Genomic DNA, 19,508 nt, shown 5'->3' with positions numbered 1-19,508 from the left:
CTTTCCCCAACAGCCACGGCTGACCCAGATGTTGTTAACTCTCTGGATGCGGAGAGGGCGTTTGATCGGGTGGAGTAGGATTATTTCTTTACACTTTGGGATAAATTTGGGTTTGGCTCAACATGTATTTCTTAGATTCACCTTCTCCATACCTCACCTTCCGCACCCCTCATTGCGCTTCTGTGAACTAGCCCACCCAGCTAGCCTGGCAGCCCCCACCCGTGGATGCCTAGCATCCTATCCCCTGTTGTTCCCCCTATCCCCTGCTCGAACATCAAGGGTGCCCTTTGCCCCCACTTCTTTTTGCCCTGGTGATAGACCCCCTGTCCATAGCCTTAAAGCCGTCAATGCTGTTAAAGGGTATCCACCAGAAGACTTACCCTCTGGTGTATGGAGCTGAATGCCAGAAGTGGTCGAAAAAGAGGGAATTGATCGTTTGGAGCTGGTGCGGTGCCTGCAACGCAGGTGGAGATGGCAGCGGGGCAGGGAGCGACCCTGCCAGCTCAGTGCTTGACGGAGCAGCTGGTGAGCTTCTTGAACAAGCATTTCACCCAGCAACGGAAGGAGAGTCTGGAGGACCTGGCCCGGGCGGTGGATTTGATTAAGGCGGTGGTCGACCGCGTTGAGACGAGGCCCAGGGTCTTGCAATCCAGTAGATGGAGGAGGTGGCATGGGAACACGAGCAGCAGTTTGCCTCGATGGCAGCGGAGTTGGGGCTGATGAGCGATCAGCAGAAGCGGCTCCAGGAGAAGGTCGAGGACCTAGAGAACCGGTCACACAGGCAGAATATAAGGATTGTTGGCCTACCGGAGGGGAGTGAAGGAGCTGATGCTGCTCGTATGTGGGGAGGATGCTGGAGATGCTGCTCGGACAGGGTGCGTTTGCATGGCTGTTGGAGGTGGATGGGGGTTCAGTCTCTTTGCTTGGGTTTGGGTAGGGGTTGTTTTTGGTTTCTTTGCACTAATGTTCGAGTAGAGGATAGGGGGATCAGCAGGGGATAGGATGCTGGGCGCCATGGGCAGGGGCCGCCAGGCTAGCTGGGTGGGCTAGTTCACGGAAGCGCAATGGAGGGTGAGGTCAGTGGGGGATGGGGGCAGGGGTTTGTTGCTGGGGGCTCTGGGGAAGGGGTGATCGGGGGGGGGGTACTGCTGACAGGGGTAGGGCTTTTAAAATGTAAGGGGAGGAGGATTGATGTTGGTGGGTGCCTGCGGGCGGGCCTGGGGAGGTGCGGGGCACAGATGGGAGGCTAGCCCAAGAGGGGCTATGGTTGATCGGCCGGGGGGGTTGGGACCCCCTCCCCAGGGGTGCAGGATACCCCCCTGACCAGGCTCGTCCCATGGATCGTGCGAGGATTGAATGGACCGGTCAAGAGTGCCCGTGTGTTCGCACACTTAAAGCGATTAAAGGTGGAGGTGGCTATGCTACAAGAGACATACCTGAAGATGGGGGACCAGATTAGGCTGAGGAAAGAATGAGTTGGGCAAGTGTTTCATTCAGGGCTGGATTCTAAAATGAGGGGGGGGGGGGGGGGGGGGGGGGGGGGTGGCAATTTAGGTCAATAAGCGGGTGGCATTCGAGGCGGGAAATATTGTGGCGGAGTCTGGAGGGAGGTATGTCATGACAAATGGGAAACTGGAGGGGATGTCGGTGGGGTTGGTCAACATCTATGCCCCGAACTGGGACGACGTGGAATTTATCAGGTGGGTGCTGGGGAGAATTCCGGAACTAGACACTCATCAGCTGATTATGGGGGGGGTGGGACTTTAACAATGACCTGGATCTGAGACTGGACCTGTCAAGCTTGAGGTCGGGGAGGGTGTCGGTTACAGCCAAGATGCTCCGGAGGTTCATGGAGAACATGGGGGAGTGGGGGGTTTGGACCCGTGGAGATTTGGGAGACCGAGGGTGAAAGAATTTTAGTTTTACTCCCATGTGCACACGGTGTACTCCCAAATAGATTTTTTCGTGGTGGATAAGATGTTGTTGGCAGAGGTGGTGAATGTCGAGTATTCGGCAATAGTGGTGTTGGCCCATACCCCACACTGTGAGTGTGCAAGGCGGGGGGCCAGTGCCCACTATGGAGGTTGGATATGGGACTGTTAGCGGAGGAGGAGGTGTGTGAGCGGGTGACAGAGGTCACCCGGGGGTATGTTGAGATTAATGACACGGGGGAGGTTTCGGCAAGTACAATCTGGGAGGCACTGAAAGCAGTGGTCAGGGGGGAGTTCATTTCGATTCGGGCACATAGGGAAAAGGCGGAGCGGGTGGAGATAGAAAGGCTAGTGAAGGAAATCCTGCAGGTGGACCGGAGATATGCAGAGACCCCGGAGGAAGGGCTGTTCAAGGAACGCCAGAGGCAGTAAATAGAATTTGGGTTGTTACCCACGGGTAAGGCGAAGGGTGAGAGGGGCGATATACGAGTATGGGGAGAAGGCGAGTAGGATGTTAGCGCACCAGTTGAGGAAGCAGGAGGCAGCAAGAGAATTTGGGAAAGTGAAGGACAGGGGAGGGAACACAGTCTTGGACCCGGCAGGGGTGAATGGAGTGTTCAGGGAGTTTTACAGTAAATTGTATAAGTCGGAACTGCCGGCCGGGGAGGAGGGGATGAGGAGGTTTCTGGGAGGGTTAGAGTTCCTGAAGGTGGATGAGAAGTTGGTGAAGGGCTTGGGGGCCCCAATTGGGCTTGTAGAAGTAGTAGATGGGTTGGAGGCGATGCAATCAGGTAAGGCCCCGGGATGGACGGGTACCCGATGGAATTTTATAAGAAATTCTCGGGGTGTTGGGACCTCTGTTGGTAAGGGCTTTCAATGAAGCAAAGGAGCTGGGAGTGCACCCCCGACGTTGTCACAGGTGCAATCTTCCTCATTAAAAATGGGATAAGGACCCAGAAAACTGTGGGTCATATAGGCCGATTTCCCTGTTAAATGTGGATGTCAATTTGTTGGCGAAGATCCTGGCCATAAGGATTGAGGATTGCGTCCCAGGTATAATTGGGGAGGACAGATGGGGTTCATTAAGGGGCGGCATCTGGTGACCAACATTAGGAGGTTGCTTAATGTAATTACGATGCCTCCAGAGAGGCGCAAGGTTGAGGTGGTGGTGGCCATGGACGCAAAGAAGGCCTTTGATCAGGTGAAGTGGGAATACTCATGGGAGGTCCTGGGGTGGTTTGGGTTTGGCAGGGATTTGTGGATTGGGTCCGGTTGCCATACCAGACACCAGTGGCAAGTGTGCGGACGAAGCGGGTGAGATCGGACTACTTTAGGTTACATCGGGGGACGAGGCAGAGATGTCAACTTTCCCCACTGTTGTTTGCCTTGGCTGTAGAGCCGTGGGCATTGGCATTGAGAGCGTCAAGGGTCTGACAGTGGATAGTACGGGGTGGAGGGGGGTGTGGAACACAGGGTCTCGCTCTACGCGGACGATCTGTTGCTGTACATAAAACAAACATTACTAGCCTGATCACCAAGATTAAGGCAGATTTCCAATGCTGGGATAAATTGCCTCTTTCCTTGGCCAGCTGAATACAATCTATAAAGATGAACATTGTACCAGGTTCTTGTTTCTTTTTCAGTGCCTCCTGATCTTCTTACTAAAAATAATTTTTTGTTGTGGTAAATAAATTGATATCAACATCCACCCGGGCAGGCAGGACTCCTCAAGCCCATGGAGTGATAACCTGTACTTCCGAGAGAGAGAGAGAGAGAGATAGCTTGCATTACCGAACCATCTGCACTATTAGTGGGCTGCGGGTATTGTTAGATTTTAATATGGTGTCACGATCCAGAGGAACACTGGTATCTTCTGGAACTGCAGTCCAGCTGCTCATTCTCCCTTCCTGCCTTAATTTGTGCCCCGCTGTCCCTGTCTCCTGCCAAATGCATGTCACGCTCCCATTGTAATTTCCCCTTTAAAAATCTGGAAACAATTTTGTCAACACTTGAAACTCACCATTCCTTCGCCTCAGGACCTTATTTGTAACAACCACTTATTCTTGCTTTCCAAGTTTGTCTCGGCATTTGCCTTTTGGAGGGAGAGAGGGCCTGAGCGTTTCACTGAAATGTCTGTAGATGGGTCCTTTACCAGCTTTAACAAGCTGGAAGCCAAATTTAACCTGCCCCAATATAGTCTTTACCGCTATTTTCAGGCCCATAGTTTTGTTCGCTTGCATTGGTCATCCTTTCCTCAGTTACCTCCAAACACAGGATTGGAAGGGATTCTGTCTCTGCCTCAAACTTGCAGAGGTTTCATTTCAAGATTGTGTGGTCACATGTGCTTCTCTAGTCCCTCCCCTCTTCACAAGATCGGAAATGACTGGGGAACAGAACTTGTGCTTGACCTTGCAGAGGATTGGTGGGAGACTGCCCTTACTAGGGCCAACTCCACACTGACCTGTCCTTGGTTAAGCTTAATTCAAAGTGTTGCACAAAAATCACTTCATCAAAGCCAGATTTTTTTTTTGACAAACAATTTTATTGAGGCATTTTGGCATAGTAAACAACAATATAAAACAGTGTGCAAAGAACAATCAACATAGCGCAAAACCCAGCTCCCCTCCTACAAGGACCCACCTAACTACCCCCCCCCCCCCCCCCCTAATCTACGTTGCCCAAACCCCCCACCCCTGTTGACGATTAATTTTCCGCAAAGAAGTCGATAAATGGTTGCCAACTCCGGGCGAACCCTGACAGTGATCCCCTCAGAGCGAACTTAATTTTCTCCAGACCCACCAAGGCCAGAATTAGCACATTTCCCCTCCCCAATACGAACAATAAATGTGACAGGTGTTCACTTGCCCCTGTGGACCATACCCACACAGATAAAAGCAAATTACTGCGGATGTGGAATCTGAAATAAAAACAGAAAATGCTGGACAATCTCAGCAGGTCTGACAGCATCCGTGAAGAGAGACGGAAGCTTTTTTAAAATCCATTTAGAGTACCTAATTAATTTTTTCCAATTAAGGGGCAATTTAGCGTGGCCAATCCACCTAGCCTGCACATCTTTTGGGTTGTGGGGGTGAAACCCACGCAAACACAGGGAGAATGTGCAAACTCCACACACAGTGACCCAGAGCCGGATTGAACCTGGGACCTCGGCGGCCGTGAGGCAACAGGGCTAACCCACTGCACCACCGTCTTGCCTTGAGAGAAGTAAGCTAACATCGAGTCTGGATGACTCTTGAGTGAAGAGGTTTCTCCTCATCTGATTTAGCTCATTGGGCTAAATCGCTGGCTTTTAAAGCAGACTAAGCAGGCCAGCAGCACGGTTCGATTCCCGTATCAGCCTCCCCGGACAGATGCCGGAATGTGGCGACTAGGGGCTTTTCACAGTAACTTCATTGAAGCCTACTCGTGACAATAAGCAATTTTCATTTTTTCATTTCATCTCAGTCCTAAATGCCCTACCCTGTATACTGAGACCGTGACCCCTTGTTCTAGACCCCCCCCCCCAAACAGAGGAAAGAACATCCTTGAATCCAGTCTGTATAGCCCTTTCAGAATTCTATGTATCTCAATCAGATCCCCTCTCATTCTTCTAAATTCCAGTGAATACAGGCCCAGTTGACCCAATGTCTCCTCATATGAAATTCCTGTCATCCCAAGAATCAGTTTGGAAACCTTTGCTGCACTCCCTCCATGGCAAGTATATCCTTTCTTCAATGAGACACAATACCCCAAGTGCGGTCTCACCAAGCCCTGTGCAACTGCAGTAAGACATCTTTGCTCCTGTACTCAATCCTTCCTTTTTAAAAAAAAAATTAAAGCGCCCAATTAATTTTTTCCAATTAAGGGGCAATTTAGTGTGGCCAATCCACCTACCCTGCACATCGTTTTGGGGTGAGACCCACGCAAACACAGTGACCTGAGCTGGGATTGAACCCGGGTCCCAAGGCTGTGAAGCATCAGTGCTAACCGCTGTGCCACCGTGCCACCCTTATTCAATCCTTCCTAACTGCTTGCTGTACCTGCATGCTTGCTTTCACTGACTGGTGTACTAGGACACCGAAATCCCATTGTATGTGAACATTTTCCAATCTATCACCATTTAAATAATAATCTGCCATTGTTTTTCCTACCAAAGTGCATTTTAAAAAATAAATCTAGAGTTTATTTTATCTTTCCAATTAAGGGGGAATTTAGCATGGCCGATCACCCTAACTTGCACATCTTTGGATTATGGGGTTGAAACCTATACAGACACGGGGAGATTGGGCAAACTCCTCACAGTGAACCTGGGACCTCGGCGCCGTGAGGCAGATGTGCTAACCACTGCACTACCGTGCTGCCCCCAATTTTGCACTCTTCTGTGGGATGTTCAATAAAGCTTTCTGAAAATCCAAATACACCACACCCACTGGTTCACCCTTAGCTATCCAACTGGTTACACCCTCAAAAACTCCAATGGATTTGTCAAACATGTTTTTCCTCTCACAAATAAATGTTAGAAAATATCAACAAGATAGGAAAAAGTCTAAGTGTCCTGTTATCAAATCCTTCATAATAGACTCCAGCATTTTCCCTACTACTGTTAGGCTAACCGGTCTGTAATGCCTTGTTTTCTACATGTACTACCCAACAATCTACCACGGCTGTTCCAAAGGAAGATGACAACCAACATATCCTTTATTTCCATTTGTACCACCTTTCGTCCCCCGGTGCTAGAGTGCTGCACATAAGCAAAAATCCATTTAGCGTTTTGAGATCTATCCTGCAACATCACCAATACTCTCCTTTGCATTTAATCATCAATATCTGAGGAGCTAAATCTGAGATTAAGTCAGTCCATTTGCAGCCTTGGGGTCACATTTGACCCAAGATGAGCTTCCAACCTCATTTGTGCCATCACTCAGGCCATCAATTTTCACCTCCACAACATCACCTGCATCAACTCATCCACTGCCAGAATCCTCATTTCACACTTTGCTTTGTTACCTGTAATCATGACTATTCCAATACCGACCCACCCCGTCCCAAAGCTGGATTATCACCATAAACCCGAGGTCATCCAAAACTCTGCTGCCAGTGTCTGAACTCACGGCAAGTCTCATTCTCCGATCACCCGTCCTCGTTACCTCCCCTGTCTTGCAAACCTATTAATTTTTAAATTCTCATCTTCGTTTTCAAATCCTTCCATGTCTGTAATCTCCTGCAGACACACAACCCTCCCAGATATCTGCTCTCCTCTAACTCTCTAAGAAGTCTTACAACACCAGGTTAAAGTCCAACAGGTTTGTTTCAAACACGAGCTTTCGGAGCGCAGCTCCTTCCTCAGGAGATCTCCTCTAACTCTGGTTGTGTGCGCCTCCCAACCTTTAAATGCTCCACCACAGGTGACCGTTTGCATTTGCCAAGGTCCTACACTCTGGAATATGCTCCCATGTTCACTGGTCCACCTCGCTTCCCTCCTTCATGACACTCTTTGACCTCTGTTGCTCAAGTGTTATCTTTTGTTTTCCAAGGCCCTGCAGCTGCTTGGGATTTATTAGGTTAAAGGTACTTATCAGCATAAACTGCTCAGATTGAGCAGCTTGATGTTGAGTTTCCACTGCTCCCTGCCTCTTTCTGCCCTCCCATGACCATTGTATCTCTAGGTTCAAATTCTCTGTATAAAAGCAAATTACCGCGGATGCTGGAATCTGAAACGAAAGAGAAAATGCTGGACAATCTCAGCAAATCTGGCATCTGTAGGGAGAGAAAAGAGCTAACATTTCGAGTCCGATGAATCTTTGTCAAAGCCTTTGCCAAAGTCTTTGTCTTTCATTTCAAATTCTCTGTAACTCCTTTCATTTGTCAGTTGGTCTCATTGACCATCTTGTAACCTAAGGGCCAATTAGTTGAATACCCATTTAAATCTTTGATGATGAATTCATTTCAAGTTTGTTTCAATATAACAGTTGTGATTGAATTGCCATAACATTGATCTATCTTCAGGTCACAAACTACCCTTTTATCTCTACCATTGTTCATGCTGCAACCATTAGGTATGCAGCCGAGGCCACCCCATCTCCCAACTTTGCATCTTTGTCACCTCATCCAATGATGTGCGGAACTTTTAAAAATTTGATCATGGGTTTTAAGGCTTGTTGGCCTGGCCAGTGTTTATCGCCCCGCCCTTATCAGACAGTTGCAGTGGCCCACATCTTTGAACCGTTGTGGTCCTCGTGGCGTTGCTCTACCTACAGTGTTGTTAGGGAGTTCCGATGCTCATGATGGAAGATTGATGAATCAGCTTTTGAAAAACTTACAAATAGCATAGTTTACAGCAGTGGTTTCCAAGCTCTGGTGGTCCATGAGAGTATTACAGGTGGTCCGTGGAAATATACAATTAAGTGTACCTCGTATGTATCATAATCAATGTTACATAATTATTGCAATGTAATTTGCTTCACAAATATCCTTGTAATATAATCTGCAATATATTTGAGTGTACATCATAAACTATTAGAAATAGCTGAGTTTAAAAAAAAATTAATAAAAAAGAAAAGAAATAGCTGAGTTTTTAATACGTGTTGATAAATAGGTCAGCTGTAGGCTATGCAAAAAAATTAATTACAACGGCTTGTGGACAGAGTGATCCACAAAAGCTTTTGATGACTATCTACGGTCTGCATAAAGGACAAGGTTAGGAACCTCTGGTTTACAGGATCTAATTTACACTCAATTATTGTACAGTCCAGTGACAATCGCTGCTCCAAACTGAAGGCGTTATATGCAGATCAGGTAGTGTTACATTTTAATTACCAATTTCCTTTTCACAAAACTCTTGAGCATGGTTTATCTTACTGATGGATTTAATTCCTTGCCCAATGTTCTATTCATTTAGAACAGCAGAAATTCATAGCAAAAGCTACCATGTAGATGTCTGCTGTTCACTGGGAAAATCCAAAACCCATGGTCAGGTACTGTCCACAACTTCAAATTTGCTCCTGTTAAAGACGTAATGCTCAAGAATTCACTGTTTATCCACGGGCACGAACATTAGTTACGTTCGTCATTATTGTCGGGTTTGGTGATCATCTGCTTTTCATCAAGTTGTAGCGAAGCTGGGCAAACTAGTGTGTCAATTCAGTCATCTGAATATCTCAATCTCTACAGGGCAGAAGGAGGCCATTCAGCCCATCAAGTCTGCACCAACCCTCTAAAAAAGCACCCCACCCAGGCCTACACCACTGCTCTATTGCCGCAACCCCACCTAACCTTTTGACACCAAGGGGTAATTTAGCATGGTCAAACTAACCTGCACATCTTTGGACTGTGGGAGGAAATGGAGCCCCCAGAGTAAATCCACGCAGACACAGGAAGAACATGCAAACTTCACACAGTCACCCAAGGTCAGAATCGAACCAGGAGGCAGCAGTGCTAACCACTGTGCCACCCATGGCCTGAAAGATTAGACTCTTGGGGCAACCTCTGTGTGTCACCGTGAACTCCAGCCTGAACGAAAACTAGAATGATTAAAAGTGAGGCATCCAAATTAAACATTTTAATGTCTTCAGAAAAAAACTTTACATATACCATTCACTGGCCCATTTTCCCACATCCCCTCACATAATTGTTTTGACAAAATACAAATTCCCTTCATCAACATTCACCTTTTTAGGAGCTTCTCCTGTGCCATCATCAAAATGACATTTTTGTATAATTAAGTATGAAAATACTAAGATGCGGAAATTGGACGAGACCCTGATTCTATAAGATACCAAATCCAGTCCTGAAATTTTCCACACCATTTAAAGAGTTTTACACAGCTGAGTGGGTGTCAGTCAGTGGCACTATTTATTAGGAGAGTCAAACAGCCATATTCTCATTTTTTCCGTTGAAAGGTGGAAAGCGGTAACTCAGCACGGCATTGATTACAGCCTGACAAAATTCTCCGCAACATTAAACAATGATGAGCAAATTTAAAGTCACAGGATGCCAGCCCAGTTCACTTATACATGCAATGTGACGACTAAAACTCACTTTTCGTTTAAGAACCAGATAATTGGGAAATGCACGATTGAAGAGCAAAGAGTTTAGGAAATGTGCATTTTGTGCCTCGTTAAAATTTTTTTATTGGATATAAAAGTAACATCTGTTAATATCTTCAAAATGTTAGAAAACAGGCACAGAACATCTCAAAGAGGACGATGGTCAATACATTTTGGGTGTAACCGTGACGATCGAGCACCTTCTGCATTTCCATCTTTGGCAAGTTTTCCTTGTTAAAATTAAGCAGCATAATTGCGCACCTTGTCAATTGCCTTTCACCAAGCCCACGCAAAAAGCCAGTAAGCGCATTTAGACATGTGTTCAAAAAGAAAGTGAGGCACAACTAAACACACGGTAACCTGTGCAAACGTGGTTAAATGATAAAAATTGGCAAGGAAGAATTTTGATACAAAGGACTAAATACAAACTCTAGGAAATAAGTACAAGCTGTCTCAGCATCTTTGGAAGGTAGAAAGTAAAACCCTTCAAGCTCTGCTGCAAGAATACATTTTGAAAGCACATTTGTTCTGACAGAAGCTATGTAGCTTTTCCACAATGCGCATCAATGTACAACAGTGTTGAAGCTATTCCTCCTCCAATATGTAAACATGACTTCTATTAAAAACCTTCTCTTACCCTATTTCAGGGCTATCGTTTAATCAGTGTCTGTAGCTTTACGACCAAGTAGACCAAACAAGTTCCAATGACATAAAGAGAGATTAGGAAAGAAAAAAAAAAATCAAACTGAAAATTGTACGGTCATAAGATTTAGCGTCTTAACCTGATTTAAAGAATTAGCCACAACAGCATCCCCAAAGCCACAACCAGCAAATATTACCTCTACATGAAGCATCATCTCCATTCTTACATTTTCAATCATTCATTACCTTGTGCGTCGACTAGTAAAAGCAATAATAAACCCTCCAAACCCTTCATTAACTGGCATGAGTACCGGCCATCGTACAAAATTACAGTATAAGCTGTTGCCTTGGTGTAGTGCTATGCTCCTGGGAAGCTGGCTTATAACTGAACGTTTCATGTAGTGAAACTGCGACACAAGGCAGGTCTGTGTACAATAATAACTGAAAAAACCCCCCCAAAATTGTCAACTACATATATTATTGATCTTTATATGCTAGTTAAATAATTGATAGTCATCAATCATTGCCTGCAAATGAGCACACTGGCTGATTTGGACTGGCTAACAAACAGGCAGTTGGCTTTTCAGTCTTTGGCTTTGTGGACCTGAAGGCAGCAGAATGAGTGACCTGGTTGCAATGTGTGAAAGAAATTCCTGCTCTTGATGCGATGCATGGTGTTGGAAACTACATGCGAGGGGACATCAGGTGCACACAGAGCTGGACATGACTTCCCATACCTGACAAGGTAGCCTCCTGACACCAGCATGAAGGCTGGCCAGCCCCTCGAGGAACCGTACCCCAGTAAAAATCACCGCCTTCGGAAAGTGGGAAGGAAAATACAAGGAAGTGTTACCAGGACAGGAGGTAACTATTGCTGCATAGATCAGAGTTCTTTTAGCCAGAAGTAGGGGAAAGTCTGTACAAAATCAATTGTTTTCCATTTTCTTTGTCGCTTTCAATGTGGTAAGTGGCTAGCCATTTGACAACATCGGAGTAATAGTGAGAAATTAGATATAATCTATCCGTAAAACTGAGTAAAGCAGAAGTGGGATGCACACACGGAAATATAAGTGGAGGTTATTCATTTATAGGTTTCCTTTCCAGCAACTCTACATCAGCAAAAGTTAGTGCACGAAAGAGAGATAAATTCCACCCATGAAGTTTCAATAGCTCAGAGGCTTTGGGGAGGTTCTTGCGTCATTATCCAGCGTCAACAGATTTAGATTTTCTGCACAGAATATTTGAGTTTTTCTTCCCCTCCAAATTGCTCGAGTTAAAGGGTCCTAACGGCCTGCAAAATAACCTGGAGCTGCACTTTTTGATGGATAGGGGGAAAGTTTGCAAGACCGAGCTACTGCTTAATTAATTAAGAAAAATTGCTGAGCCCCCCCCTCAGACTGCGAATGGAAGCTAGTAACTAAAGCAACACTAAATTTTGAAAGTTTCAAATCTCTGCCTGCATGATGCATGTACAATGGTTTCCCCATCGCCTCACTGTGTGATTCCAGTCCAATAGTGACACAAAATACATTTCCGTTAAACAGTAACTTATTTTATATCCGTTAATGGGGCGTGAGCATCATTGACAAGAACGGATAAGTGCCGATAAGAATCATTGAGAATATTTCAATCTGGGCAATATAATAGTGCAGTGAAAGCATTCATGGTTACTTTATAGGTGGGGAATAAACGGGATTGCCTCAATACAAGCAGAGGGTTTGGGTGAAGATATATAATTTGATTACAAAGCTCCCAAAGTCCTTCAATCTTTGAAATGGTGGCTGTTGCCTTGAGCTCCATCCTACTCAAGAATATGACAGTACTAATCTCTTACTGGCGCAGTAGTGTTGTACACTGAGAGAAATGCACCCAAAGAAGATGCTTAAAGTATGATGCAGTTGGAATCTAGTCACAATGATATATGTTTCCCAAAGGCAGCAATATGAATCTTCCCACCACCCTCTTCTCCAACGAAGGTCAGGTTATACTTATTCTTTACTTTTCAAGAATTGCTATACAGGATAATTATATTTTTAGGAAACACAAGCACCATCACCAGAATTTTAGCTTAGCGGCCAGCTGATTTGAATGCGATATAACTAGCACTTAAATGCCTCCTTATTGCTTGTACCATCCAATGGAATAGTCAATAATGGGCATGTGACAGAAGCTACAAAACAGCGTAATGTTGCCTTTAGACAAGGAGCAACAAAAATAGCCTCAACATACAACTGTTTGTATTTCAATACACAATTTATCATCGTATTTAGATTAAAAGTAAACTCATGTAAGACTTTCAGCCGCAAGACATGTTTCACTCCCTGCTTCCCACTATCCTCGTGGCCTCTTCAACCTTTGCCTTCGTCTTCAATCACCGAGGAATCACGGAGGCTGTTTTCACCTTGAGACGGGCACTCTTCAAGATCTTTTGGCAAAGACTCCATGTAGTCAATAGCCACATGCTCGTCCGGTAGCATTTCAGAGGAGGTGGGAAGCGTCGGGGCAGTCAAGTCAGAGATTGAGGAGCAATCCTGATCCAGGTCTTGCTCCGTTGGTGAAGCAGCACAAGGCACAGCACCAACAGGATTCAAATCCTCAGACGCAGCTGCACTAGTCTGGTCTATTTAAAAACAAAAAGGCACACACACATATTCACTCTAAGTCAGTCACACAAAGTCCCACAAAAGGGATTAGCGCGCAAAATTAAAGCACATGGGATTGGAGGTAGTGTATTGAGATGGATAGAAAACAGTCGGCAGCCAGGAAACAAAGAGGTCGTTTTCAAAATGGCAGGTGGGGTACCACAGAGACCGGTGCTGGGACCCCTGCTATTCACAATATATATGAATAATTTAGGTGAATGAACTAAATGTGATATCCAAAAATTTGCAGATGGCACAAAGCTGGGTGGGAGGGCGAGCGGTGAGGGTAAACTGTGTGGAGGATACAGAGATCCTTCAGCGTGATTTGGGCAGACTGTGTGAATGGGCAAATGCATAGCAGATGCAGTATAACATGGATAAATGTGAGGTTATCCACTTTGGTGGCAAAAACAGGAAGATTATCTGAATGGCTATAAATTAAGAGAGTGGACTGTGCAGCGAGGCCTGGGTGTCCTTGTAAGCTAGGCGCTGAAAGAGTATGCATGTGCAGCAGGTGGTGAAGACACTAAATGGCATGTTGGCCTTCATAGTGAGGGGATTAGAGTACGGGAGCAGGGATGTTTTGCTGCAATTATACAGGGCCTTGGAGAGGCCACACCTGGAATATTGTGTGCAGTTTTGGTGGCCTTATCTGAGGAAGGATGTTCTTGATCTAGAGGGAATGCAGAGAAGGTTTACCAGACTGATTCCTGGGATTGTGGAATAAACGTAAAGGGAGAGATTGAGTCGGTGAGGATTGTATTCGCTGAACTTCAGAAGAATGAGGGGGTTCTCATAGAAACCTATAAAATCCTAACAGGACCAGACATATGCAGAAAGGATGTTCCGTACAAACCAGGGGTTACAGTTCAAGGATAAGGATTAAACCGTTTAGGACTGAGATGAGGAGGAATCTATTCACCCAGAGTGTTGAGTCTGTGGAATTCGTATACCACAAGAAATAGTTGAGGCCAAAACATTGTATGATTTCAAGGAGCTACATTTAGCGCTTGGGGCTAAGGGCATCAAAGGATCCCTTTAGGATCCCGGGCAGCACTGTGGCACAGTGGTTAGCATTGCTGCCTACGGCGCTGAGGACCTGGGTTCGAATCGCGGCCCTGGGTCACTGTCCATGACGAGTTTGCACATTTTCCCCGTGTTTGCGTGGGTTTCACCCCCACAACCCAAAAGATGTGCAGGGTAGGTGGATTGGTCGTGCTAAATTGCCCCTTAATTGGAAAAAATAATTGGGTACTCTAAATTAAAAAAAAAAAGCACTGCTGCCTCACAGCGCTAGTTAAAGTCCAACAGGTTTGTTTCAAACACGAGCTTTCGGAGCACTGCTCCTTCCTCAGGTGAATGGAGAAGTATGTTCCAGAAACATTTATATAGACAAAGTCAGAGATGCTGGACAATGCTTGGAATGCGAGCATTTGCAGGTAATTAAATCATTACAGATCCAGGGAGAGGGATAATCACAGGTTAAAGAGGTGTGAATTGTCTCAAGCCAGAACAGTTGGTAGGATTTTGCAAGTCCAGGCCAGATGGTGGGGGGTGGATGTAATGCGACATGAATCCAAGGTCCCGGTTGAGGCCGCACTCATGCGTGCGGAACTTAGCTATAAGTTTTTGCTCGGCAATTCTGCGTTGTCTCGTGTCCTGAAGACCGCCTTGGAGAACGCTTACCCGGAGATTAGAGGCTGAATGCCCTTGACTGCTAAAGTGTTCCCCGACTGGAAGGGAACATTCCTGCCTGGTGATTGTCGCACGATGCCCGTTCATTCGTTGTCGCAGTGTCTGCATGGTCTCGCCAATGTACCACGCTTCAGGACATCCTTTCCTGCAGCGTAAGAGGTAGACTACATTGGTCGAGTCGCACGAGTATGTGCCGCGTACCTGGTGGGTGGTGTTACCACGTGTAATGGTGGTATCCAAGTCGATGATCTGGCATGTCTTGCAGAGATTGCCCTGGCAGGGTTGTGTGCCGCAGAATTGCCGAGCAAAAACTTATAGCTAAGTTCTGCATAGATCTTTCTGGAACATACCTCTCCATTCACCTGAGGAAGGAGCTGTGCTCCGAAAGCTCGTGTTTGAAACAAACCTGTTGGACTTTAACCTGGTGTTGTAAGACTTCTTACTGTGCTCACCCCGGTCCAACGCCGACATCTCCACATCATCACAGCGCTAGGGCCCGGGTTCAATTCCAGCCTTTGGTGACTGTCTGTTTGGAGTTTGTACGTTCTCCCCCTGTCTGCGTGGATTTCCTACGGGTGCTCTAGTTTCCTCCCACAATGCAAAGATGTACAGGTTAGGTGGATTGGCCATGCTAAATTGTGCCTCAGTGTTGAAAAGGTTAGGTGGGGTTACTGGGTTCAGGGATTGGGTGCTCTTTCATAGAGTTTTCATAGAATTTACAGTGCAGAAGGCCATTCAGCCCATCGAGTCTGTACCGGCTCTTGGAAAGAGCACCCTACCCAAGGTCAACAACTCCACCCTATCCCCATAACCCAGTAACCCCACCCAACACTAAGGGCAATTTTGGACTCTAAGGGCAATTATCATGGCCAATCCACCTAACCTGCACATCTTTGGACTGTGGAAGGAAACCGGAGCACCCGGAGGAAACCCACGCACACACGGGGAGGATGTGCAGACTCCGCATAGACAGTGACCCAAGCCGGAATCGAACCTGGGACCCTGGAGCTGTGAAGCGACTGTGCTATCCACAATGCTACCGTGCTGCCCCCGAGGGTCAGATACAGACTCGCTGGGCTGAATGGCCTCCTTCTGCACTGTAGGGATTCTATGATATTAGGGGAAGGCGGGAACAGTTTAGCCTGGCCTTTTTAAAAAAAGGTACATACACACGCGCTGAATGTACGTCAGTCACATGAATTCACCCGACAGATGGGATTACTATTTTGCATTGAATTCTTCATCTTCCCTGCATTAGGTCTGTTTAAAAGCAACAATTGAGCAGCAAATGCTTTTTCAATAATTTGCTAGTAACATAACGCTATTTGAGAGACAGCTAGATTGAAGAGCTGGGGAGCAGTACATTTGTGGCATTTGAGGCAGGGGTGTGGGTGAGCGACCTCGCAGAATTCCTGAGGTTGGAGAAGGTCAAGTTCGCTCTGCGGGGGTCGATAGAGGGGTTCACCCGAAGGTGGAAACCGTTTATTGATTTCTTCGAGGAGGATTGAGGGGCCAGCTGGGGGTTAAAATGTGGAAGGCAGGGCGTGTCTGGGGGTCGAGTCAGGAGGGCCTGGAGGGTTGTGGCTGTTAGTTGGGTTGATGTGATATTCTTCCGATGCTCTTTTGATATTCTCTGTATTTATATTTCTGTTGAAAAGCCTTGAATAAAAATAATTTTATAAAAAATTTGTGGCATTTGAATTTTGGATGAAAATGTTCATATTTTATATTTTTTTACAGTAATGTTATTAAAACCTGGATTAAGATGCATATAGATAGTACAGTATGACTGCTAGAGCTGTGATTAAGGTGTCGTTAAAGTGAGGTAATCATTGATTTGCTGGTGAAGTGTTCTGCTAATAGATCTTGAGAACAATTTACTTGTTTACAGATAACTAGCTAATGGAATATTGTTTAGGTTTGAAGGAACCCTGGGGCGTACATAATTCATGAGGAGTATTGTGTTTGGTCCTGGCTAAACAAGTCAAAGGACATCTCAAGAGACAAAAGACACTGCTGCCTCATGGCGATGAGGACCCGGGTTCAATCCCGGCCCTGGGTCACTGTTCGTGTAGAGTTTCCACATTCTCCATGTGTTTGCGTGGGTCTCGCCCCCACATGCCAAAAATGTGCAGGGTAGGTGGATTGGCCATGCTCAAAATTGCCCCTTAATTGGAAAAAAAAATAATTGGGTACTCTAAATTTAAAAAGAGACAAAAGAATGCCTTATGCTTTGGGTACAGATAATGCAGTTAATAATAATCTTTATTGTCACAAGTAGGCTTAGATTAACACTTCATTGAAGGTACTGTGAAAAGCCCCTAGCCGCCACATTCCAGCGCACCTGTTTAGGTACACAAAGGGAGAATTCAGAATGCCCAAATTACCCAACAGCATATCTTTCGCGACTTGTGGGAGGAAGCCGGAGCACCCGGAGGTAACCCACGCAGTTACAGGGAGAACGTGCAGACTCTACTCAGTGACCCAAGATGGGAATCGAACCTGGGACCCTGGAGCTGTGAAGCAACAGTGCTATCGTGCTGCCCGGTAATGGGAGGAGCCAGGTATGTCTGCAAAATCAGTTGGCCCTAGAACTCTCATCTGAACAGAGGTGTTTCTGTTTGGTCCTGAAAGGTTTTATCTCCAAAGATTATGCATGGAGAAAAACAAGTAAAAATCTGGCTGTTAACTTTATTCATGGGTGGTATTTGAAATATATTGGTTTGCTTAATTCATATAGTGGCAGGTTTAACGTAGAAAATAGAAGCAGGAGGAGGCCATTCGGCCCTTCGAGCCTACTCCACCATTCACTTTGATCATGTCTGAGGAAGTTACGGTTTTCTCTTTTACTTGTAACTGTAAAGCTATTTCTTTGATGCTAATGTGGTTAATTCTATGATCAAATTAAAGTTTGTTTCAACATAAAATTATTGGTCAGTGTTATCACTACTGTGGTGTGGTAGCATTTCCTACCAAATTGCAAATAGTTGGGTTCTCATCCAGGATCCTAACAAATCAGTGCTACCCACTGTGCTACCATGCTGCCCAGTGAACCGTCACTCAAAATTAAAACTAATTTTTGATTACTATTTTAAAAATTTTGAAGCAAGTAATATATATAGAAATTTAAAACCAAAAAAAAAGTGTTTGATCATTTTCCTAAATTGCATAGAGAAGTGGTCAGGGCAGGCACTGGATCTGTGATAATACTGTAGGTGAATAGTCTACAATACTTGCTGCACCGACCTGCACACAAAGAACTGTCACCTGGATGAGACACCGTAGGGCAGTCAGTCCAGCCTGGGAAGGCAAAAAAAAAGGTTGACTGCTGGCTATACTTACCAAAGTGGAGTTCAAGTTCTTCACTGGTGAGGATTCCATCTGTTCCAATGTTCCTCTCTGTTGTTGTGTTAAAGGTAGTTGAGGAGGATGACGACACTGCGTCATTCAATATACTGGGCAAGTCATGAGCTCCCAGACTGTCTGTGGATCCAGGTGGAAAACCTGTTCAAGAATACAAAGGACAAATTAAATCATGACCCTTTATCTGTACCTACTGGAAATTCTATACAGTGCCACATTGACTGCAGCCACTCAAACTTGTTTCAATTCAAAGCCTGGTTTCTATTCAAAAGTGCTTCTATATTTCAAAACAAGCCTCTAACAAAAACAAGTGCTGAAATCTGTGGCAGCAACATTATCAGCCAGCTGGACAAACTTGTAGAATCTAATCATTGTCCCTATTCTAGGCTATTAAGAGTTGCAGAGCGGCAGAAATGATGCCTGCCCAGAATACAGTATTCACTCTATCACCCTTAACTCCGGATATTATATTACAAGCTTTGCAAACCATAGCGTAGTAACATACACTGTGCACCGTAATCGCGCTGAGCCAGCAGAGGTTTGGGCGTTGGCCCATGAAGGGCCAGGGTCACATGACATAGTCTCACCCCACCATGTATCCATACCCTTAATTAAGACACCTTCCCCTGGCAAGGCTAGTCACCAGGAATGTGCGGCGCCTGAGGGGACCTGTAAAGATCTCTTGGCATGCAGGAAAAAACTGCAATTGCAATTTGACCTGCTGTCCAGGGACAATGTGCAGCAATTGAGGTGGGCAAAGGGGCATTGTACGAGTATGGAGAGAAGGCCAGTCGTCTCTTTGTTCGCCATTTAAGGCAGCAGGAGATGGCCAGGGGGATTGCACGAGTTAGGGATTTGGAGGGGAGGCTGGTGTCTGCCCCATATAAGGCGAGTGGAGTGTTTCGGGACTTTTACGAGAGGCGGTAAAGGTTGAAACCGCTGGACTGGGAATGGCAGAGTTCTTGGGGGGGGTTTGGAGTTTCCCAAGATGGGGAAGGATCTGGAGGCACTGTTGGGCCTGGAGGAGATTCAGGTAGCGTTCAGCCACATGCAGGCAAGGAAGGCACTGGGGCCAGATGGGTTCCAGGTGGAATTTTAGAAGTTTGCAGACCAGTTGGGACTGGTGTTGCTGGGCATGTATAGGGGGCCTGTGTCGCCGGGCACCCTCCCTCAGACACTTGGGTAGGCATCCA

The 19,508-nt window shown here is 45.9% G+C and overlaps 1 protein-coding gene across 1 annotated transcript in view; it reads right to left on the bottom strand.

Annotated features, from left to right (window-relative positions):
- Nucleotides 1-9,467: 9,467 nt before the first annotated feature.
- The window catches only part of gorasp1b (golgi reassembly stacking protein 1b), a 51,843-nt gene continuing 41,802 nt past the window's right edge, over nt 9,468-19,508 (bottom strand). Inside the window, exons 8-9 of the mRNA XM_038798473.1 lie at nt 18,295-18,456; nt 9,468-13,235 (exon numbers count right to left, since the gene is read on the bottom strand). Coding sequence (XP_038654401.1) covers nt 12,964-13,235; nt 18,295-18,456 — 434 coding nt within the window. The 3' untranslated portion in view covers nt 9,468-12,963. The remainder of the gene's footprint in view (nt 13,236-18,294; nt 18,457-19,508) is intronic.

The sequence above is a fragment of the Scyliorhinus canicula genome, chromosome 5 (assembly GCF_902713615.1).
Source record: "Scyliorhinus canicula chromosome 5, sScyCan1.1, whole genome shotgun sequence".
In the NCBI taxonomy this organism is placed as follows: Eukaryota; Metazoa; Chordata; class Chondrichthyes; order Carcharhiniformes; family Scyliorhinidae; genus Scyliorhinus; species Scyliorhinus canicula.
Note: the sequence above shows the minus strand (reverse complement) of the source record. Positions and strands in the feature narration are given on the sequence as shown.